This window comes from Colossoma macropomum, unplaced genomic scaffold (genome assembly GCF_904425465.1).
Source record: "Colossoma macropomum unplaced genomic scaffold, Colossoma_macropomum, whole genome shotgun sequence".
NCBI classification, from domain to species: Eukaryota; Metazoa; Chordata; class Actinopteri; order Characiformes; family Serrasalmidae; genus Colossoma; species Colossoma macropomum.
Genome location: NW_023494810.1, coordinates 22,893,196 through 22,918,144, shown reverse-complemented (window position 1 = coordinate 22,918,144; position 24,949 = coordinate 22,893,196). Strand labels below are relative to the sequence as shown.

At 39.0% G+C, this 24,949-nt stretch overlaps 1 protein-coding gene across 4 annotated transcripts in view; it reads right to left on the bottom strand.

Annotated features, from left to right (window-relative positions):
• Nucleotides 1-29: 29 nt before the first annotated feature.
• The window catches only part of mapkapk2a (MAPK activated protein kinase 2a), a 51,091-nt gene continuing 26,171 nt past the window's right edge, over nt 30-24,949 (bottom strand). For 3 of the 4 annotated variants that reach the window (XM_036559020.1, XM_036559022.1, XM_036559023.1), the window contains 9 exons: nt 13,321-13,460; nt 7,130-7,194; nt 6,962-7,041; nt 6,256-6,382; nt 6,047-6,122; nt 5,806-5,930; nt 5,576-5,661; nt 4,486-4,566; nt 30-4,242 (listed from right to left, as the gene is read on the bottom strand). In XM_036559020.1, the coding sequence (XP_036414913.1) occupies nt 4,096-4,242; nt 4,486-4,566; nt 5,576-5,661; nt 5,806-5,930; nt 6,047-6,122; nt 6,256-6,382; nt 6,962-7,041; nt 7,130-7,194; nt 13,321-13,460 (927 nt within the window). In that variant the 3' untranslated portion in view covers nt 30-4,095. The remainder of the gene's footprint in view (nt 4,243-4,485; nt 4,567-5,575; nt 5,662-5,805; nt 5,931-6,046; nt 6,123-6,255; nt 6,383-6,961; nt 7,042-7,129; nt 7,195-13,320; nt 13,461-24,949) is intronic. The other variant, XM_036559021.1, reaches the window with a different exon arrangement.

Below are 24,949 nucleotides of genomic sequence, written 5' to 3'. Positions count from 1 at the left end.
AGAATTCTTTTTCTTGCCAGTCAGTTGAGTTCTTGTGCATTTGAATTTGCTTTTATTAAAACATCTAACCAAACCATCATTGTAAAATGAAACTGAACAAAACTATGCAAATGTCTTTGTATGAGGAAGAAAACTTGTTAAAACAATCATTTTTTATACTTTATAAACTTCAGTATGTTTATATATTGATACTTTTACTTCCACTCATTTATTTTTAGCCCCATACTTCCACTTTTAACTAAGATTCTGTATTCTATACTTTCACTTACATTTCTCTGTATTTTTCCACCCCAGTGATGCTTTGTATTGTCATCGAGCAAAACAATGCACACTGAAAAAAAAAATTTTTTAAATCAAAAGTGTAGCATGAACAAGATAGGATGATGAACAGTGAAGATAAATTATGCCTAGTCGCGAGTTTCCATTTCACAGCTTGGCCATCGCTTCCTTTCGGCACACATCAGTCGTACAGATGTTCGATTACCTGGCTGTGTTTACCAACAATGAAAGTACTATTGCCTTCTTCTGGAAACAAAACTGTTTCAGAAGCAGTTCATTTCCAGTCAAGCCAAGAACTGCTATCAAGCAAAAAGACAGCAGGAGATGAAGAGATTACTTCCAGGGTGCTGTTCAGAGTCTTGTCTTCAGTAGTGCCAGGAGAGCCCAACTTCCTTGGAGAGGTTCGTTTTAACATAATATTCAGATGCTCCTGAAGGCCTTCATGAACTGGATTAGGTGTGCTGGATCAGCACAGTAGATGACCAGGATCAGGCACCCATCTTTTTTAAAAATTCATGATTAAGACCCCAGCAGCAACAACAGGCAATTAAATTCTCTACAGATCAGCTCCTTACAGAAGAGCACAGTCACTTTAAAATAAAACCAGCAAGTTTGCATATTAGAGTGCTTACTACTACTACTGCATTTTCAGCGCATGTTTGCCGTCAGCTGCTTAACTTCCACAAACTTATGCAAATATTACTGGTGGAAATTTTAGCCAAACTATTAACAAGCCATGATGCCATGATCTAAAATTATGGCACATTAAGTCGCTGACCTTAGAATCAGCCACAAACACAAAGCAAAGGGTCAGGATGGAAACCTCAGAGTCAACCATCAGCATAACTGGTGAACTGTGGAGCATTTTAGATGAAAAAGGGGCCAGATTAAAAATGGCACTGTTAAACAGTAACCAGGAACAAACATATAAGTTGTCACAACTCATGGCCTGCGGAAGTTTCAACTGTCCACAATTTAACAGTGATGAAACCACGCATTGCGAGGCAATGGCTCAATCTATCCTGTAGAACAACTAGAGATCACAGACTTATAAAGTGGATTAGGGATGTATCACCAAGGGGTAGGGATCATGACCTCTGCATAAACTAGTGGTTCTCAACTGCAATCAATGGAACCCACTGCCCTGCAAAGATCCAAGTACTCCCTGTCCCAATACACCAAATCCTACTGATCAGGTAAATATCAAGCACTTTGAGTTAGGAGTGCTGACACTGTCCAGGGAAGAGGCCACTAGGAAAATCATTGATCTAAACAATAATGACCAGCCCCTTTAGAAATACTCAAACTAAAGAGCAAATAAATTAACTATCAAATGTGTCAATGACAGTGGTTACATTAAAAAAAGAGCCAAGGTTAAATAATCAGAGCTCCTTTTAAGTGCATTTTCTACCTCCGTTTCAAACCTCATCAGAGCAAAACCATGACACGCTTTGACATACTGCCAATGTCTCAGGTTGAGTTGCAAAAATGCCAAACCCAAAAACCTCACCTCAGTTTACTCTCATAACCTCAAGAACACCCCAGGTTACTCTCATCATTGCCAGACAATCGGTACTGGCCGTGATATGGAGAATGGCTCACATCAACCTTCCAACAACCCTACTCAAGAATTCATTGTATGGAATTATTAGGAAGCATAAACAACATTTTAGGCACAAAACACATCAAGCATGTACAAACACTTCTTTTGTTTATCAAAGACCTAATCAAGCATTACAGAGCATAAATCAACATAGCACACATTGGGAGTCTTACATTTAAACATGGCACCAAAGACAGGTTTGTTTTTATGTGTTTTAATCCAAAGTTGAAGCAGACCAAGACTTAGGTACAGCAGCTGAACACTGAAAATACATTTGACTCCCCTGCAAGTAAACCTGGGGCTCAGGCAACACTCTCTACATCCTATTTGTCAAATTTGTGCCAGAGGAAAAAAAGCAATCTTTGTGTAGAGGAAATAAAAAGAGAAAGAATGGTTTAAAAATTAACAAGTGAATATCAAAAAAAACATTCTTTAAATTTCCAGACTGAGGAATAAGTATAATCAGAAATCCTTTGGATGATCATGAGTTGGCAGTCCACTGCTTCCACTTAGGACTTTCAACACACTGAACTGTACTGAAATTTGAGGCGACAGATTTAAAAGAGACACCACCACAGTTACCAGTGCTACAGACTGCAGCAATGCTAGTCTGCTGGAGGCTTCTGACCATCTAACCAGCTGACCTGCTGCAGGATGTTGGTCTGTGTCAATTCATACCTGATCCCCATCACTTAAGGGCACATAAAACTACAGTAACACTTGGGCCTGAGGGCAAAGGATATATTTCTTTGATTATCATCCACATAGCTGTCTTTACATAGCTGTTCTCATTGGGTAATGCAAGCTAATCTTGGACATAAAAAATCCACTACCATAGCAAAAAACACAGCTATGCTCTAACAGAAACTGCCCATCGATCAGAGTCCATTCATACTCATAAACAGACCTTCAGTTACAATGAACTTTTGGCAGGTCAACTTGAGTTCCTAAGAAATGGCTTTGCAATTCACTATTTAGGGGCAGAGAGTGTAAAATGTGCAGCCCATGTACTGCATCCCAGATATTTCTAAACAAACACTGACCAACATTCTTTAAAATACTTTTTTTTAGGAGGGGTTGGCTGAGGAAACAAAATGCATAGCGATTTCAGTGACAAGGCGGATCAAAATACACCCATAGCGAGTGCATAAAGCATAGAATCAACAAAACAGTCAAAAAACAAATAAAATGTGTTGAAGAGGGGGGCTTCCTTGTGTAAAGGACTGGGCAAGAATCCATGGGTGACTCCAATGGGAGAACAGATGCCAGGTCCCTCCACAGTCAAACCAGACCTCAGCAACACAGGCCACTAATAATGAAATCTGAAGCTCTTAAAGATCCGGACGCTCTGAGTGACTGAACCTCAAGCGTCAGTGAGAGACGTTCAAAGGGCTTCACAGTAAGTAACAGTTTGTCTACATTCGACAAGTCATTTCAGAAATTTGCTCTATCTGCATGGTGGTGATGACAACAGCATTACATTTTTGGAACTAGCCTTTTAAACACACAACATACAAGTGCAGGGGTGTTTCTGAGAAAATGGGGGAGGGGCATTTTGTGAGAAAACCTGCATAAGGCTCAAGTTCCTCAGGTCTTTCTGTCACAAGAACCGAAGAAATACCTATGCAAGGGTAACCCATATTAAAACAGTGCAATTCAGTCTGCAAGTCCATCCCATAACATAAGAATGAGTAGTATGAAATTAAATTGCAGTGAAAAAAGTGTGCGTGACCAATGGCTTTGTCGATTGATTAAAAAACAAAAAAAAGGAAGGAAAAATAATAATGAAATCGAGAAAGACAAAATGTTCCTTCTCTTCAATGTTCAGGTAACCCAAAATACCATGTGAAAAAACAGTAATTGCTCTGACACCACAAAATAAGCTACTACAGACATTAGCTCCTTCTTATTCATAATCTCTTTCCAAATTTCATAACCCTTTTTCAGGGTATAGAGTGGTTGATTAGTTACAAAGTCTGAGTAATAAAAACAAATGTGTTTTTTTTTTAAACAAACAGTAAAATTGATAAAAGATTAGAATCAAAACAAACTTAAGGAAAATTCCATTCATGTTCACTTTCCCATTTTCATGAATTATTGCTTCCTTTTTACAACCTTTTGAATGTATGAACGTACGTCTTTTGTGTGTGTGTGTGTGTGTGTGTGTGTGTGTGTACACGTGTATAAAGGAAAGGTGGGCAAACACTGTGTCCTCAGCAGGCAGGTGTCTGATTTTCAGTTGCCATGTTGGCCTTCTTCCTCCTCTTTATCAGCAATGGATTGGAGGAGTCCTCAATGGTCTTGATTTTGATTTGCTCATAGTCCACTCTCATTGTGGCCAAGGCACTTGTCATTTCCTCCTGTGATACACAAAAAGGCAGTGGCATCAGTGAAATTAATCTATTAAGAAATAATGAATAATCATGCAGAAACAGACAAACAACTGCCCCCCCCCCAAAATACCCTTGAGTACACAGCAGAGGACTGATTTGCCAAACGCAATACAGCAAAAGAACAATTAAACCACACCATGAAGAAAACGTTATGATGACAACTGAAGAGTATTGTCCACAACAGTACAATCTAAGGCAGAAGAAGCTTACCTTGACATCCTCCCAAGTATCCTTCTCCTCCTGTAGCACGCGACTTGTGTGGAGGGGGGTCTGTGGCACTTCCATTGACTGCTGGGTGACCACACGCATATATCATGGGTTAGAAATGCTCATTCACTCATTTAGACCGACCATTACACTGCACTAATTGCAGAATTTTAGTCTGTATACTAGACCTGGGTGACAGGGCGATGTAATCGAATATCTTTGATGATGGACAAGTAACCCGAAGGCGATGTGTAAAAGACGATAATCGTCATTGTGGTAAAAAACAGAAAGAATTAGAGAGGACTAATTTACCATTAAATAGCTTGCAAAGTACGTTTGGAACCTGGGGTTCACATTTATGAAGTAAGCGGGCTCACTGACATGCTTTGGAACTTTAGCCTGCCTCAAAGTGACCCGCTGCAGTAAGACAACCAAGCTAAAATGACTGGAAGTTAGCGTAGAGCAGCTAAATTAACTTTAACCTGGAGAGAAAGTCCAACGATCCTTGTCTATGGTCGGTGTTCTCAGAAAAATGTAATAAATAATATTAGCTAAAATGTACACCATGTTTTATTCACATTTACTCTTAAACACTGAGTAATAAATGGGGCCTTTAAAGCTCTGGCAGAGTAAACTCGCCACTGTCACTGAGTGTGAATTACAGTTAGGTGAATTATCAAAATGCCGCTGTAACAGAAGAAAACTTCTTGTTTTTAACGTTGAAAGTATGTTCGCACGGCTTTGGAAATTACTTGCAGTCTAAAGTTTCTCCAGCAGTGAGTGGTAATAGCATGTACCTCACCACGAATATGCAGCAGAAGAACATTTGCAGTAACGTTTATTATATCATCAGGTGCAGTAGTTACCAAAAGATGTTGAGCTACTCTGTATCACAATATTTCATATTTTTAATATAATTTACATATTTTTATTAAATATTTTAAATAGTTTGTGTTATAAAAAAGCATAGACACTAAAATTGAATATAAACAGCTGCTGCATGTGTGTATAATCACAATTTTTTAACTAGAGAACACTGTGCTAATTATTTTTAGACATTGCCCAGGTCTACTGTATAAACGACTGTTCTTACATTGATCCAGGGGTGATTCATGAACTCTGTGATGGTCATCCTCTGTGTGGGTTCCGTCTTCAGCAACATCCTAATAAGTTGCTTGGCTGCAACGGAAAACCAACATTAGCAGCCAGTTAACCTCTACTCTTCAATAAATACAAATAAATAAGTTTATAGGTTTTATGATTAAACGCGCACACACGCACGCATGCACACGCACGCACACGCACGCACGCACGCACACGCACCTTCTTCTGAGACTTCAGACCATTCAGGATTGGGAAACTCATACTGTCCCATGCGGATTCTTCTCTTCATCCCTGGAGATATGGCTAGCCCATGGTTAGAATAGAAAGGTGGGTAACCACAGAGCCTAAAATTCCAATGATGTAAAACATCAAAACAAAAGGGGGGGGAAAAGTCATCAATTATCCTTTAAACAAACACAAAAAATTTATGAAAGACAGCATATGAGACAAAATCACTTACAGAATATACATGATGACACCCAAAGACCACATGTCACAGGACTTGTCATACTTTTCTGGACCAAGAACTTCAGGGGCTACAACATCAAAAAGAAAGAGCAATTACACTTAAAAAGTGAGAGGATCACAGAAGATGCAAATACCACAAGCAAGCACTGAAATGGAAAAATGGACTGAACAATGTGAGCTTTTGGAGACCATGACCCTTACCGACATAATAGGGAGTGTAGCATGGAGTGGCCAGTGAATTGTGTGTGGTTGTCTCCTTGGCAAACCCAAAGTCCGTCAGTTTGAGAAAGGCATTGGGCCTTTTTGAGGTAAACAAGAGATTCTCCGGCTGAAAAACAGAGGCAACCAGTAAGAACAGTTCCAGCCATGTGGATATAAAGAAAGTAGTGGATTCTTCCATCTTACTGTAGGATGTGTGTTTAACTCAATAACAGATGCCTTTGAGTTCAATGTCATCTATTAGGCAGTATAAAATTTTATTTTTTAGATTTTTACCCACTACCCCCCTCACACTTCAATTTCATCATGGCCAATTACACCCACTAGCTAAATCTCCCCCTATCACACGACACCACCAAGCTGTGAGGTAAAGGCTAACACGTTTCCACAGGTTAGCTCATATATTGTTTCCAGCCACCGCGTCTTTAAGGAGTGCCGCTATCAAAACCTCACTGGACAGCTGAACGCACTTGGAGAACCCTAATCACCAAATCTGTTACTTCAGCTGACCGAAACGGCAGTTGGCTAGCATTAGGCTTAGTCATGGGGGAGAGAGAAGGCTATCCTACCCACCCAAGAAGAGCAAGGCCAACTGTGCTTTGTTAGACTCCCAGCCACGGATGACTGTGGGACAGGGCATAAGCCATACTGTTTCGCCAGCAAGTCAAGGATAGGTTAAGGTTCTCACCTTGACGTCTCTGTGTGCAATGTTTATGCCGTGAAGGAACTGGATGGCTTCTCCTATGCTCTTCATAATATCTGAGGCCTCTATAGTGGTTGAAGACAAAAAAAGAGAGGGATTAGTAACCACCTTTGGTGCTAACAATAGAAGTTTTTAAGAAGGGCACAACACTACCTCTCTCAGTGAACGCCTGGTCCCCTCGGTCCTGAATCCGACTAAACAGCTCCCCTCCATCCATGCTGCAAAAGACCAACACATTAATCAGCATATTTACAGCATTTGAGTTTTTTGAGTGATGTGTGTGAATTCTTTGAATGTTTACATAAATTTCAGAATGTCTTAGTACGTCTCCCTTTTGCTTTATGGACAGTGTGCACTCAAGCTGGCATAGACTCCATAAGTTTGTGCAACAGCCTCTGATCAGCACATCAAATCCACCTGAGAGTCATTTCAACAGGTGTTTCAACAGAAGTAATAAGACCAAAAAAATGTGACCTTTTTGGACAAGGACTGTAACATGATCAATTTCACAAATATGCTTCTATTTGAATATCGAGCTAGAAATAGTGCAGAATTTTGAATATTCATTTTGTCACAACTTTTCTTTGTTTTAAAATATACAAGATTCTTAAATGTTGTGTTTTTTTATTTGTTTTTTATTTTAACCTGGAACTAAACAACACATTTTCAGTGTGGTCTCAAATTTTTGTGTGGGTGAGTGTGCGTGCATGTGCATGTGTGTGAAAGATAAATATAAAATCATGGTATACTTCATTATTATTATTATTATTATTATTATTATTATTATTATTAATGCAAAGAAATGAGCATTTAAAAAAGGAAAAGGCAAAAATTCACATGGAATCTGTTACACACACACACACACACACACACACTTACACACACACACACACACACACACACTTTCTAAACCGCTTATCCTTCTGAGTCGCGGGGGTGCTGGAGCCTATCCCAGCAGTCACTGGGCGGAAGGCATGGAATCTGTTAAATAAAATAAAAAAAACCTGAACATATGACCTCTTATACAAGGGCTTGGCTTTTCTATGGAGTGAGCTATGAAGTTATTATGGGTCATTTTTAACACATTTGTGCACTTGTCAGCATGTCCTCTTAAAACTACAGGGAACACCCACTCTTCAGAGAAAAGAGACATGGCAGTTTATGAGAATCTAAAAGGGATCTGTGCTACTTCTAAAACAGCAAATCTGGCATCCACAACTTAAACTACTATCACAGCAGTCACCTCTTAAACCCCACATGCCTGCTGATTACTGTTACAGGGCAACCTAGCTGAACTACAACCTAAAGCCATAATGAAAGGGTTGTTCAGAATAAGAAAATCTTACTAAGGCAAAGCTACAAAAAACAAAACCACAATCAGGGGGCGTCTTCATATGCAACACCAAACCACCCCCCCCCTTTATCAGTGTGGTTTTCATCTGTATAAACCACCCATAAGTGTGAACCAAGGACCGGCTGGGTGGGCTGTCCTTCTTGGAAGACTGCCAGTTGAGAAGAATTGAATTCGGTCATCAAGCTTTGAATGCTCATTCATAGAGACCGAGACAGCAACACTGAAAGAGATAGGGACTCCAAATTTGCACATTATAATAAATGGCTTAATCATTTATTTATTTACTGTGTATTTTTTAACCAAAAAAACATTTCTCTATGTTTAAACATTGCTTTGCTAGGAGCTGAATTGAAGTGCTAAAATCAAACTAAATATTAGCAATTGAGTAATCTACTGATTATTTTGGTTTTAGTCAATATTTATTAAAAAAATAGTAAGAAAAGATAGGGACTTAACTGCACAATAAACTATGCAGAGCCTTTCAAGGATTCCAAAATACTTCAGTGCACAAGGACAAAAATTACACCTAAGCCCATCACTTAAATGCACAGAAATGTGTGTCTATCAGCCTTTATTTCTTACTGTAAGAGAGATCAGCATAAGAATAAAAAAAAAATTGTTATCAGGGAATCTGCAGGTATACAATTTCAATCTGTCAGGCACCTCAGCAATACTAAAGTGAGGAATAAAATTCTTGTTAAAAACATTCTTGTTGACTGTGAGGAAAGTCTCATTTTCTCCATTAAACTTGAATTATAGATGGTTTCCAGTGAAATCATCACACAGCTGACACAAAGAGAGAAAAACGCATAAAGCATTTGAATACAGAAATGTCATGACATGGGTAAGGGGCTAAAAAACCACAACACGTTTTACCACTTTCAACATCACTTGGAAACATGGTGCGCAAGTCTATAGTCAGCCAATCTCAATTCTCTTCTCAATCCAGACAAGAAAAGAAAGGAAACAGGTGTTCCAGTTTACATCTAAGAGGCTAAACTTGCGCATGAAAAGACCTCTCTGTACTGCCTGTACAAACTGATATTTATCAACAAATTATGGCAAAACACTAAAAAATAAGCGACCACGAAATTATATTAAGTAACAAAAAAACAAAAAAAAACAATGCTTTGTGAGATCAAGCTGGTGGAGAAAAAAGGCAAATGTTTTGTCCTGTACAGATATTATCTTTAAAGCAACTGTTAATAGTAAATCACAACTATTAAAAGACAAGTGCTCAAAATCTGTCATTTGGAGGATCAGTGGTAAATAGATAAACAACGTTCACCAGAAGTGACCAATTCTAACAGACCAGGAAAACAACATAAATGATTAAAGATTTGATGTCCTAGGAGCTTATCAATCAATACATTGGAACTACCACATATCAACCAGTCATGCCTGACAGCTCATCTCTCATAATTCAAGACAGAACAAGACACAGGAGAGAAGACAGTATAAATGCATGGATACTGACACTGCAGTAAATTTTATCTTTTTTTTTGGGAATATTCAAGTAAAAATAACCACATTAAAGTGTTGTGAGTACACTGCGCTCTAACATGAGTAAAGTACCTGGTAAACCAGTCAGTAAAGGAAAATGTTTCTCCAATACACTCCAAGGTATTTTGTATGTGCTTCTTTCTTTATCCATTTCAAAACCGTTCCAGATAGCAGACATTTAGACCACTTGTTAACTTAAACATGAATGACTGGTGCAGGCTTTAGATCATGTCCATTATAGGCACCATTATGTAACATATGTGAATACAGCAGACAGACAAACAGACAGACAGAAAGACAGACAAACAGACAGACAGGATCAGGAAAACTGGAATAGGGTCAGGCTTGACAGCCTAAATCCAAAGCTTTGGTTTGGACCGGGAGATCCAAAGTAGTTACTGTATATTGTCAAGCTATTAGTACCTAACCTTACATTTTACGTACACACATCTTACTAAACATGTAATATTGACACTGTAAAATTATTCAGGCTACATTCATTTTTGTTGGCAGGTTTTAAACCTGTAAAGCAGGGCAAAGGTTAGCTAGCTATCATGCTAGAAGAGTTCTGGGTCAGCACTAATTTCTGTTTAAGCATAGAACCAACCAGTAAACTCAGGACCAGCAAATTTGGGGGAAAAAAGGATCTTGGGAATATGTAAGTTACCTCCACGTCAGCTACACATCAAGTCCAGCTATTACAAATACACTAGGTTAAACTGCTTAAATCGGTTGAAACATTTTCAGCTAGTAGTATTTCATATAACAACCATAAGCTTATTTTTAGGCAGTGATAAATTCCACTATCTAATTTTATGCTTTTAAGTCAAGGCTCTGTCATTTGTAGCAATTTTCCACCAAACCAGGACATTCTGTTTTATACTTATGATTTCAAACTCCCAGAGGGAAAAAAGAACTTTAAGCAAATCTAAAAAAAAAAACAAAGTTAGCAGTTTCCATTTCTACCTGCACTGTGTTCGGTTCGTATGACCTCCACATTCTGTTTCCTGTTACAACTCATGTGCTGAGTACTTGATTTTGGTTTGATTTCTTGTAATCTGTTTGAACTTGTAGTAGATGGCCTCATGGAAGCCTGCGAGACATTAACTGTTAACCACTGAGAGTAATCACTCAAGCTCCAATCTATATTTCTGCCGTGACAGCTAAAAGTGAGGAATCTTAAACACTTTTAAATGATTATTATGCAATGGGTGCCTGTTAACCACAGGTACCACATCCACCTTACATATCTTGAGAGAAAAGAAAAAAAAATTTTTGCTCACTACATTTTGTTCAGTGGTTGCTATAATTTTTTCCTTTTACCAACCAGTCTGCAAGTTGGTAATACAACCACAGCTCAATGATTGATTCCTTAGCAAAGAAGAAACCCATGAAATTTAAAAACTTGACATATCCCAAATGTGAAAAATAAGCAAAAGACCCAAAAGGGAAGCAAGAGATGCACGCAAGCAATATAGCTGAAGTGGGGTTTCCAATTCTCCTTTTTCTCTTGTTCTCATTTATTAGTCATTTATGATGACTCAGATGTATAACATGATTCTAATGCAAGGCGTGCCCTAAGCCTTATGGTGACAGCAGACACCCACACGGGGGAGGACCTGCCAGTCCCCTAGTTCCCCTAGTATCGCTTTACGGTCATTTCCCCCTCACGCGAAGATGTAGGGTGAAGACGAAATGAGGATGCGTCATCTATTTGATACAGCAGATTCCTGTGCTCCATATACAGGAGCTTTGAGGAATCTTGCTGCAGATAAAGTTAGGAAAGCTCAGATTTTGGCACACAGAGAAAAATAAATAAATAAATAAATAAATAAATAAATAAATAAATAAATAAAGGGAAAAGAAATAAACATATGCAGCTCTGCATCAGTCGCTGACTAAAAAGCCTTTCTCTCCTCAGAATGCTGAAACATAGTAGAAAAAGACAACTACAGATGTAAACAATAACTACTGAAATGCTGAACCTAAATGAATAGTTCAAAAACTCACATTTCCAACTAACAAGTACGCAACTTTACCCCAAATACTTTTTCTCTGTTTCTGGCCAGAGATGCTCACAGCATAGTTTAACAGCAAGCAGCGGGAGAGAAACAAGAGTTGAGCAAAACTCTGATGAGAAAAATACACAGCAATGGTTTTCAATCCTAGTCCTAAAGACTGGGCTTTTGATTCTATATTCCTTACTCTGAGAAACCCATCACACTGCATTAAGGGCTCAGTAATTATCTTGAGTACCTCATGAATCAAAGGTTTTGCAATTGTTGTACATAGGTTAAAATGAAAACCTTATTGCACAAAGGTAAACAAACAAACAAACAAACAAACAAACAAACAAATTCCCAAAGCCTACATGTTACTTTCAGAAATATCATAATATTCACCTTTTTACAGTTAGAAAGTACATTTTTACAGCCAGACTACATTTATTCCTAATGAACAAAAACATCCCTAAATGAGTCATAGAAGAATCAAATTATGCTTCCCAACAAAAGCATCGCTTAAAGGTGTGAATCACGCTTTAGTTTGCCAGTGCACTCCTTCAGCCAAGAGATGTTATCATGACTTAGAGATCAGCAAACGTGAGAAAACATCTGCTTTTTAGAAAGTAAACCGGTGAAATAGAAAAGTGCGATATGTAATTTTCACCTCCCTCTAAGTGGAAGAGAAAGAAAAGGTGTCAACAGCTTTGAGGGAAGTCAGGTAATAACGAAAACACAAAATGCGCCTGTGCGTACAAGTGTGAAATACCTAAAGCCAGCAGGGCTGCTGCGTAAATGTCATGTTGAAACCTTGCACGAGACTTGGATGCCTGACTTAACACATTCCAGCCCATCAAAATAATGCAGTACATGCATTAAAAACATAGGGACAGAAATAAAGAGGAAAACGGTTTATACGCTGATGCAAGTTACGTCACGGCCTTACCCAACATGTGAAATGGGCGTTTGTGACTAAGAATAATCTTGCTCAGTATGTGTATAATATGGAGAAGAGGTCACCGTCTCAGTAAGCGTGCTTCTATACATGAATTTTTCCGATCACTCAAGCTAAGAGCAGAGCGTAGCCATGTAATTACCATAACTTAATGTTCCAGACACCTGCTAGTACCCGTTTTACACAGAAGGCACAGTGAAACCTCCTGACTGCATCACAACACCGGAGATGAGTTGTCTTGGGAATGATAAGGTATCTAAATGATTCAATATTTCAAAAATTGCATCATGCCTTGTAAACACGAACGTAACTAGTTCATATGTTAAGTACTATATAGACATGATAAATAACAAATGCACTTAAAGTCCATGCTCAATGAAAATCAGAAATTATGCCAGTGGAGTGTTTCTGATGCTACAGACATGTGTCTGAGGGTCTTCTGGGGATGCACACTTTGAGTACATTCACTCATTGCGATAAAGGCACAAATATGATGATGCAGTCCAGGCAGAGGGGTAAATGGGTGACTCACCACTCCATGACGATGAGTAAGCACTTGCGGCTCTGGTAAAGGTTCTCGTATACATCAATGATACGGACAATGTGAGCACAGGGGGACGCTCGCCAGTGGAGCTCTACCTCTCGTCTGGCTTTAGGACAGTCTTGTAGCATCTATGGAAGAAGGACATCAAGTTACTTTAAACTACTTTCACATAAAGCACAGTTAAGTGTAATTATATCAATATAAACAACTAACAAAATTACACTTTTCTGAGAACATTTTAAAACTATAAGAGGACAACATTGTGGTACAAATGACAACGTAGGACTGGGCAATTTTGCTGAAATTCAATATCATGATATTCTCCATATGTATCTTGGTTTCAGATGATCTTTTGCATTAATAAAAAGCTAGTGAACCCATGGTTCCTAAGCGCTGCTACACAATGCAAAAAGGATGTCTTATAAATCTGACAGAGCTTGACCTGGACTTGTTGGACTGTTTGCTGTAATTTTAAGACAAGTGAACTTTACACAGTATTGTAAGTGATAAGACAGAAAGCACACTACCCGAGACAAAACTTGATATTTTTGTAGTATTTCTGTTTTTTAAATTGTTATAAAACAAACAATCTAAAGCACCCTTTGCGGTTAAATGTGAAGTCCTACATACCATAAGAGCACAAAATTTTGTTAAAAAGCTAAAAACAAATTGCTTGGGAACAGGGACACCACTATTTTACTTCAGCTCTCATTAAATAAACCACTGCCCTCTCTGAACGGTCATAGCCAGCCACGTACAGCTGACAGAGAGCTGTAAAAACCAAAAACAAGTCGCATCATCTTCAGGCTACTAACTGAACCAGGCCTCAGGACAGTGACAGGAGAGGAAAAGTCAAAAACAGTCTTCCAGAGGGAAGTGGGGTAAGTGCTCAGGCATCCGCGCTAAGCTAAAAGCTATACCTAGCCACCTGGCTCTCCCATCTCTTCTCTCCAATGCCTGCTCTCTCAATAAAAAACTGGACCACCTCAGACTACAGCTAACTCCCCAGCAAGAACTCCAGTACCGCTGAATTTGTGTGTTGATGGAAACGCGGCTCAGTGACAGCATTCGAGACACAGCCATCCAGCTAGCGGGGCTAACCGAGCACTGGGCCAACAGGATAGCAGCACTGTCTGGTAAGACCTGTGGGTCTATACCAATGAAGAATGGTGCAGAAATGTCATGGTAGTATTGACTACTGCTCAGCACTGGGGAACTTTATGATTGCAAAGACCAGAACAGTCTTAAGCCCCAATAAAATTGACCACCATGCTCATTATCACAGTGCTGAACAAACTCTATGGAGCTATCAACATCTTAAAGACTGCACATCCTGATGCATTTTTTATTGCCGTTGTGGACTTAAATCATGCAAATCTCAAGTCAAAGACGCCTAAATTTTTACCAGCACATTGTTTTCTTGACTTGTAAACACAATAGACTTCGTTTACACCAATATCCACAGCGTGTACAAGGCTGCACAGAGATGCTGTCAATATCTCTGGTACGTTAAATTCAGCACACAAACCTCTGCTAAAGCCTGCCAAACCGGCTCTGAATCAGGAGAGAACTTGGTCTGAGTGAGCCATCTTAGCATAGCACTGTTTTGAGCACACAGACTGGAACATGTTCAGAGAGGCGGCTATATACAATGATTCAAGTGATTTGGAGGAATATACAGCATCTGAGTCTGTCGGGATTGGCAGCACCACCTCCAGTATTGAGAGCAACTGAGTGTATTCTGACCAGCTGTCTCACTGTCTGTGGATGAGTGTATGGGTACTGTATAGGAACGGCACTGTCTCGACACTGACACGTCCTACCACAAGCTCTGCACCCGCAAAACGAATAGCATCTTGGACTACCCCTACCATCTTTCTCATGGGTTCTTCACCTTCCTGCCAGAAGGTACCAGCACATCTGTTTCACCACCCCCAGACTCCGCAACAGCTTCTTTTCCAAGGCAGTCTGACTACTGAACATACTGATGTAGCCGGATCACCTATCCCTTAATCATCACTGCACATCTTCAATTTAAATTCTTTTAATCATAATCTTTGAATACTGCTATGGGACTGCAATTTATGTATACTGTTTTGCTTTCCTGTCTAGTTGCGTAATGTGTATTTGTCACATCTGTTTATTGTACCGTTTAGCTATCTGCACTTCATGTGATCCTGTGTAATATGCTGCTGTTGTGGCCTAAAAAACGTTTCTGCATAGAGTTCCAGCGTATAATGAAAGTTATAATAAAGAATGCGAAAGACCACTTGACTTGAAATTTCATCCACAATCACATCAATGAATATTGTTTCATTTTGGTTATAGAGTTGACTCATGAACGCTGATGACTAAACTTTCACACATAAAAAGACATGTTTGCAGCCACCTGCTGCTGCTGCGGAGACAAGCTCATAATCTGGAGCTTGGCTCCCCCTGGAGGAAATCCCGCTTTATTACACTTCCCCTCTAGAGCCTAGATCAACAACGCAGCCTGTGTGTCACAACATGCTCACCCCTTTACCAGTGCTAATTTTCCTTCATTAGTGCTCCACTGTAATTAATCAGGCACGGCCGAGAAACCCATTAAGACAGAAAGAGGAGAACAGCTGCAGCAGGACTGGGTTTATGAGCCTTTCTAAAGGCTACCAAGGCAAACTACATTCACCATGGGATTTACGACAGATACAGAGGATGAATTCCAGAGACAAATTTAACTCGCCATGTGCCTCTGAAGCGCCTGTCCAGATCTCAACAGAGTCGACTGAACTTACATAGCAGCCCTAATAGCTAGTCTAGACCACCAATATGTTCCATGCAAGTTCTACTGAACTGGTTAATTAAGAACAAACAAAACTGCCTTGCATTAAGCTGAGTCCCTTCCAAATATCTAGACTCTTACTACACAGAGCATAAACGTAAATACATTGACTAAGGGTGCATCAAACCTTAATAGCTAAATCCGCAAAGATGTTCTGTTTAAAGGATCCATGGCGTTCTGATACCCATTTTAATTTTTCTACGCACTGGTTATTTATCATTGTTCACTGCTGAAGAACAGAGACAAAGGAAAAACACAGATTACTGAATACCTTCAGATCATTGCAGGGTTTGCACACTTTTTAAACAGGGGAATTTCATGACTTTTCGAAGACATAAATTGAAATTTCCATGCTAAACATTTAGCATAGTGCTGGATGATATATCATCTGTACCTGTATACCGTGATGACATACCATTTCCTGTTTTAGTGACATTTTTAATGATATATTTGACAAATAAGGATCATTTAAATTTTGCACACTTTACTTATGGTTTACGATGTACTCCTTGCTTGAAATTCACAAAAATAATGACACTTGAAAGCATGAGTTCATTAACTTTAATAACGCCAAACTTTATCATCTGATAGCATGACACTGTAATATGTTTGAAAAAAAATATTGAATTTTATCAGTAACCGTTACATTATGTAAATATTAATTTAATATTGAAATATTATTAGCATGTAAGTCATTATGCAGTTTAAATGTAACGACCGCAAGTGAAATTAAAATCTGATCCGCATACAGATACCTGAATTAGGTTTAACACTCCGACTTCAGAGAACGGATCTGTCATTTTGCTCAACACCACGAAACAGTAGCTATTTAACAGAATGTTTAAGCTCATAATCTGCCTAGATCAACAACGCAGCCTGTGTGTGGTGTGGGGAGGTAATGTATTTGGTAGCCTAATAAAGTTTCTCAGTGACTTCAGTCCCTCCAAAATCTGCAAAGTAAGATACCTTTGAGGCAATTTTTATAGTATTTTTCGACTTGATTACAGAGGGAGGAGGCCACGAGTAAAAAATGGTCGCCAAATATACTTCAGCAACGGCTGAAACGCGGAGTTATACAGTCCCTGTTTGAGTGGAGCGACCGGTGATCTGTTCTCCTGTGACCGAGTGTGAATGACGAGGTCAGTAGTGTAACAGCACTGTCCTACAGCGAACTGACCTCTTTCCATACATCCTAACAACTTCAGCTGTGTTAAATCACGTCTGCAGCGCCATGTTACAGCGCCATATATATATATATATATATATATATATATATATATATATATATATATATATTTTAGTATTAGTGCATTCCTAAGCAACGAAAGTGAAAGAAAGACGTGGATTCATGCAAATTACAGCCCTGATTTAAACGAAAGTAAACTGAGGAAGCTGTGAGGCATTGGAGAGCGGGAGAGCGCCATCTCTCCAGGCTAGCTGTTTTTAGCTGCTGGCTAATTACAGCAGCGCTCCGGCACAACATGGTGAATTGATGATACTGTAGATCAAACACGACACAAAATCACCACTTTCAGTTTAAACATACCTAAAAGGAGGACAGATATACTGCGGTTCACCCCTTAAACTACTATGATAGCATAGAGAAATCCAGTCGTCGCTAGCTGGTGTCTGAATACTGTGATATGCTCTGACATGGATGTGGTAGGAGTGACAGCAGTTTCCTACCGAACCGAGTTGACGTTGTTGAGAAACTAAAGAGTTTAGCACTGTTGTTGGCCACTTGTTTAGCATTTGTAACGGGGTAGCCAAGTGCTCGTCACCAGCTAAAAATAATCTATTTTCTTTCTTAAATTATGACTATTACAAAAATTGCAGCTGTGCTTTTCCAGCTGATAAAAACAGCTCAGAAACTTTCTCCCACTGTCCCAAGACAGATTTGTGAAATGTTCCACTGTTTGGTGAGCGTTTGTCATGATCGGACCATAAGTGATAGTTTAGAACCACAATTAACCACCCAGGAGCAAAATCAGCCTTCAAACGTGAAAGAAATAATGATTTGACATTTATCGCAATATATATCGATATCAAACGATATGAATTTTGTTTATCGTGATAACATTTTTGGCCTTATCGCCCAGCTCTAATTTAGGAGCGGAATGTAAGGAGAGAGTCATTTCCCTTTGAGTACCCAGAGTACAACAAAACTGTATAAAATCAAAATCAATGAGAGTACCTCAGCAGTTACCTCATCCTTTCTTAATGTACATGCAGCATGTGATGTTCAGCCACTGTGGAGCGCTGTGAAGACTGAGTTTTGAAGAAGAGTTTTGGGAAACGCCGAAGACGGTGCGCAAAACTAAAGTGAACACGTTAACGTTTATAGTGAAGTTTTGATGTGGTACGATCAAAGTATAATAAGCACCTGTAGAGGCCGGTCTACTCAGCAAATCTCCCTTCAAATTCATTCATTTTGAACTAAGCTGAGCACCAAGTTACAGAAATTTGGAGGTGCCGCAACTGTGTCGTTTCTGCGTCAAGTATAAGCCTAGATTGACTCTCACTGAAGAAGCTAGCTGCAAAGGTCTAGGCATGAGAAGTAGCACCAAAGTGGTTTTTATCTCTTACATTTGGCTTGTTAATTCTTCTCCAGTGTTCGAATGTCAAAAACACTGTCCACAACACACTTCCTGAATGTTAGACTTGAGCAAGCCAAGATTCATGTTAATGTTAGCAAAGCTAGTTCACGTGCTGATTAGTCTTCGATCTCAAAGCTTTTTGCAATCTAGACTCTTCAATGCTTTAAATGTGACGAAATGATGAATTGCATGGGGGAAAAGTCCAGGAAAATCCATGACTTTTCCAGCACTTACTATTTTTTTTTCAGGCCTGGAGGAGGAAAACCCTGATATTTTTGGATTAAAAATAAATTGTGGTTTTCAATTACATTATTGCTCTTGAAAATCTTTGGTTAGAAAACACATTAAATAATATGACACTGCGTAACCTAGGATCTTTTGAAAACTATTTCACTTGTCATTTCAATAGTCATTACCGTAAGAAAATAAATGATGCAATAAAACATTGTGTAGACTGTATCTAATGTAGTAGTCTAGTGTAGACTATGTTACCTTTTTCTGATCCTGTTTCCTGGACATGAGATGGGTTTCAAAGGAACTTTCTGTACTTCTGAAAGATCCAGGGCTAAAGCTAGCTGCTCTAGGGGATAGCAGCTGGCTTGGTTGTTTTTCCAAGTAACGCACTAAAGCAAGATGAGATTTCAAAACACGTCAGCATTTATTTTCATTTCCTAAGCAAGAGAACTACCAGCACTACAGTGCGTAGAAGAGAGAACTAACAGGCAGCTTCTTAAACTCTCTCTCTCGCTCTCTCTGATTATTGGGGCATGCTTCCGCACATGTCTTAATAGGAACATGAACCCCAATTTCCCAACGGTTTTAGCAAGTTGTTTAACAGTCGGTGGTTCTCTGTCAGTTTCCCAATTAGAGATGAAACGATATTAAAATTTCATATCACGATTATCATGACCAAAATGATCACGATTATCGATATTATCGCGATATTGTTCAAAAGCGTTGAAAAGTAAAATAAATAAATAAATACTGATACACAAACTGAAACTCGTTTCACCAACTTTTTTATTAACACAGATAGAATTGGCAGCAATATGCACTTTAAAAAATAAAAAAATATAGTCAATACATTTGTAGTATTACTTTTGTATTACTTACAATACTCTGTAAACAAAAGAATAGCAAATGTATTATTACTGTTATTGCTATTATTATTATTATTACTGTTGTAAATAATAATAATTATTATTACCGTTGTAATTATTATTATTATTTATTACAATAAATAGGGATTTCCCTGCATAGAGAATTAAATCTGGACCAACTCTGAGGTGGGTCTTAATGGAAAATTACTACTTCTAAGAAGTGTTGCACTCTGGGGATTTCTGTCCTAACTGCAACTGCAGCATTATTGTGCCGTTGTGGTGCTGTTCCCCTAATCAACACAGTGCACCAGGAAAAACAGCCAAAATCACAGAGGAACTGCGTGACCGTGCAGACAGCGTAGAACTCAGTGTGTCTTCACCTGTGGAGCTGCTTCTCTAAAAGCATTTTAAAACTAAAACATAACTTAAAATTAACGCGCATCTGAGCTGCGGCAGAAACACTCCTAAAGTTTAATCTCTGAAACTCTGCTTTTCCTAAAAGCAGCACACAGCGTTTACTCGCGCAAGGTCCCGTCTCAAAGCACACTATCTTCCCTATGTAGTGCACTTCGTGGATCATGAAATAGCAAATCCTTCACCCAAAGAGTGCGTGAAACGTTCACAGTAACAATCTATTAACAATAGGTTACAAATTCCCTATTTAAAACTCAATTGCTTGTTAATGATGATTGTGTTTGTTTGAACAGTAGCGTACTAGGGACACTGAGTGATTTGAGACGGTGTAATTCTCTTCTCAGACAGTAAACACTGCAAGCGAGAAAGGGGAGCTGTGCAGATTGAACCTCTGCAGCGTCTCGTTCCAGAGCTTGTGTGACTGTTAACTTAGAGCTCATTTTGGAGACTCTGCTCTGCTTTTTTTGACGCTTAAAGCTTCATTTTATATTATTAACGAACCATAAGCACAAGTTAAACCACACAGACCATGACATTTCTTCTACTTCGAAGTCCCCACAGACTTCTCCGTTAAAGTTAACCTTGCGTTCTCTAAAAAGTAGCGGGTGGTGGTCGCGAAGATGACTCGTAGGGTTTGATGTGTTGCCCCCTTTCGCCGCTATTTTCTTTCGGCCTGTTCTGCAGAGAGGGTGGTCATCTTCAATTAACTTTCCTTCTGCATCCTTATAAAACCCAAAACATGACCAAACGTCAGACTTGGTCTTCTTAGAAGGCTGAAATAGCTCCAAATCTCTGTCACTACATTCCCCCATGTTCTCCCTTCTCTACCCCTCCCCCTCCCCCTTACCCTCTACATACACACAGAGAAGTGTCTGAGAGATGATTCTGCCTTTGTTTGATTCTGTGCAGCGAGTTTTTCACACCGCGGTAATCGACCGCGGTTTTAACGATACATTAAAGTTTAAACGGTACTACTAAACGTCATCAATTTTACCGCGGTTTACCGTGAAACCGGTAACCGTTTCATCTCTATTCCCAATACAGCAATTCTCTTCTTTTAAGCATAGTCACCAAGTTACTGCTCAATCCTCGACGATATCTGATAGTATCGCCCAGGCCTAGTATGTACATATACACTAACATTTCAAAATAGCAAAGTTACACCACAGCTCTATGTACTCTCATTTGAACCAAAAAAAGATGCACTAAACACTGAAGCTGAAGCAGTCACCATACAGAATATACACAATTAGGTCACCAACGGCCAAACAATGGCCAAACAAATTTTCCCTTTACTTGTCCATAGTTTGACAGAAGAAATATAACTAAACTGATTCATATAAGCAAATATAAGGAATGCCTCTGGAAGACAACTCTGTAATGGACGTGCCATACTCAGGATTTCATTCTGATAGATCACTTAGAGGACAGACAAAAATAGCAGGTGGGATCTAAGGGAACACCACAGCAGAGATAAAGTGACGGCAGGCATACACACGTGCATGAAAGGCTTTTCAACCAAAAGGAATCAGGATCCAACAAGTAGTATTAATGCAACAAGAGATCAAACCATTAGAGAATACCATGGCATATAATCTACTATTAATCTTACGCCCCATCGTTTACCCAAACACAAATATATACTGTAATCTTTGTTTATTCACATTATTTAGAAAGAGGCTTTTTAGCTTTTAAATATCTTCACCATTAAATTACATCTACGGTATTTGTCAGATGCTCTCATTCACATTAACTACTAATGCAATGAAATATACAGCAAAAGCACAAAATAAAACATTCAGTTTAGATTACACTAACCCAAGCTCAAACGTTTTGTAAACAAGCATCAAAATATTCCAAAACAAGCAAAAATATTCCATTAGCAGTACAATAGGGGTGCAACCATTATTCGACTTAGTCGACTAAAATCAACGACCAAATTAGCTGGCAGCTAATTTAGTAGTCAATTAGTTGGTGACGCCATCATGCGTCTTTCTCGCACTCACTTTTTGCAATTTTCGCAAATTTTTTCACAACGTTTTGGCATTACCACTCACCGGAGAGGTAACCAAAGCGCGATGGCAGCCTCAAGAACAAAATCCTCAAAAGTGTAGGAGCATTTCACGCTAAACTCAGGAAAAAAAGGCTGTCAGTTGTGCTGTTTGTAAAGCCAACCTCAACCGGCATGGGAGCACATCCTCCATGTTGGAGCATCTGAGGAGGAAACCTGCCGGCTCACTGGATGAAGAAGATTCATCTTAGTAAGAAACACCGCGTCCCAAACCGCATACTAGCACACTAAAGTGTGTAAAAATAGCACATACACCATTAGAAGTGCACTCATTAGAGTAGTATGTGAAGTACAGACGTGTGTGGTTTGGGAAAGTTGTGCTAGCGAGCTAGTTAGCTAATGTTAATGTTAAATTCTGTCCTACTTCATGTTCTGAGCTGAGCTGTAACATTTGTATTTTGAAATGCATTTTCTTTGGAATCATTAATGGAGTTGGAACAGAGAAGCAAGTAACTATTATTCACAGTGACCCTGTTCACTTTTCAGATAACTTTTACTGTTTTAAACATCGCATGGTTGTCTTAACATCGAGGCCACCGGTGCGTTCAAATTCGGCGAACAGAGGTGAGTGTTTCCAAACAGTTCTGTTCTCCACGAACGTTTGGCTCCACTCGCAAACAGTTTAAGGAGGTGGTTCACAGCAGAAATACAGGGCAGCTGGACAAAGGGTTACCGTAGAAATGAAGCGTTTACACAAAATCATTAAAGTTTAACTGTTCATAGAGAACAAGTTTGCCACAAACATTCACCACTTTTCCATCCGCTCCATCAGAGCACGCCTCCTCTGCAATGGAGAATATCCGCTCTCAGAGGAGAGCTAGACTCTCACAAGAGCACGGAGAGATACTGACTTTCCTCCATTTCCATAAAGACTTGTGACTGTAGAATTTAGTTGCAGCAAAAGTGTAGACAGACTGCAGAATGTACAAAGCACAGACTGCACTGTTTAAATTTAACATTTAAATTTTGATTGACTTTTTTATTTACCTGATTAAAGAAAAACTGATTTAGTTTTGTTATTTTATTTTAAATTGACAGGAAGAGAGATTATTCACCTATCACCTATGTATGCTTTTCTCAAAAATGCTGTCCTTTGTTTATCTTTTTCCTTCATCTTTTATTTCACCGAATTTTATTGCATTGCTTTTTTATGATGCATATGCTCAGTAAATAAATAAAATATTATTATTTAATATTTACAATTAGGCTCATGGATGAATACACATAAAGCACCAGAAGGATTACAAGCTGCTCTTCAGCTCACAAATCCAAACTCTCAAGGCTCAGGACATTATGTATGCTATTGTATGATGCAATAAATTCAAGTTCAGACATACACCAGGCATGGCAAATTAAGTATTTGGAGGCAAGTTTTAACCATGAAGTCAAAAATGTCCTCATCTACTGACGCATGCAAACACACACAGGCATGGTACACTGCACCACACAGTTATGCATGACATTCAGTGGAAAGAATCTCATGACAGTGGCCTTTGCAGGGAGTCTCGCTCTCTCCTTCGCCAACATGTCAGGATTCCTCTCACTGCCCACCACTGCTTGTGTGGGAGCTATCAACTATGGCCTATAGGGGGTGCTCACATTACTGGATCCAGTCTCTCCACCAGTCGCTTAAAGTAACGGAAAGAAATCTTAAGGTGAATGACACTCCTGTTCTCTTGTAGTGAGAACTAAAACCGAAAAAGTAGGACGTGATTATCAGCACCACTGATAATTAAACTGATAATTAAAATGAACACGTTGGTATTGGTATGAAAGCCAGAAAAGGCTTATGGTTTAAGCAGTATTTAAATCCAATACAACTACAGAAAGACAATGTTTATTTTCATAACACAACAGCTACTTTAAGCAAGTAAAGCTGATCATCCATCACTGTATTTATACATAAATATAACAAAATAATGTATCACTTTAGCAGTGATTGTGTGTGTGTGTGTGAATGTATTTGTGTGCAAGATACTGATGTCACCCACACACCACCAGATGCAAAGGCTTACTCTTTCCTCCTTCTTCTTGTCTCTCATCATTTATAACCAAGAAGTTGTTTCTAACAAGGTGACAGCTCTCTGATGTAAGTGTTTTGTGGGTTGTTGTGGGCACATTATAGATTGGGTTGAATGCAAAACAAAATGTGATTGCTCTCCCTCTACAGACTAGCATCCCAATCACTGTCTAATATTGTAATGTTGAATATTTAAATTTTTCTGCTAACCTACCACTATTTTAAGCTATATGAAAAAAGTCATATGTTTTGCTCCTCTGAATAAGAACTACCCCAAAACAATAAAGCAAATTCCTGGTGCTGTACCAGGTTCAGCATGTGAGAAAAAAACTAAGAGAATTGTGTGGCATGCTAATAGGTGGCAGAGAAACTGGTAAGATGATATGCCCAATTGTTTAAGCCACTCGCATAATTACATGCCCAGCCTGCAAATGAAAAGCAGGTTGCCAAGCCAACAAGGCTCAGCAAGACACCAGCTCCTGTGGACACCTGTTCTGTACCTGCATTGGTCAAAGAGGACAAAAGGACTAAGCTCCTTGTAATAGTTCCTCCTGGAAATAGGCTACAGACAGGAGATACCCCCATTGCTGTTTT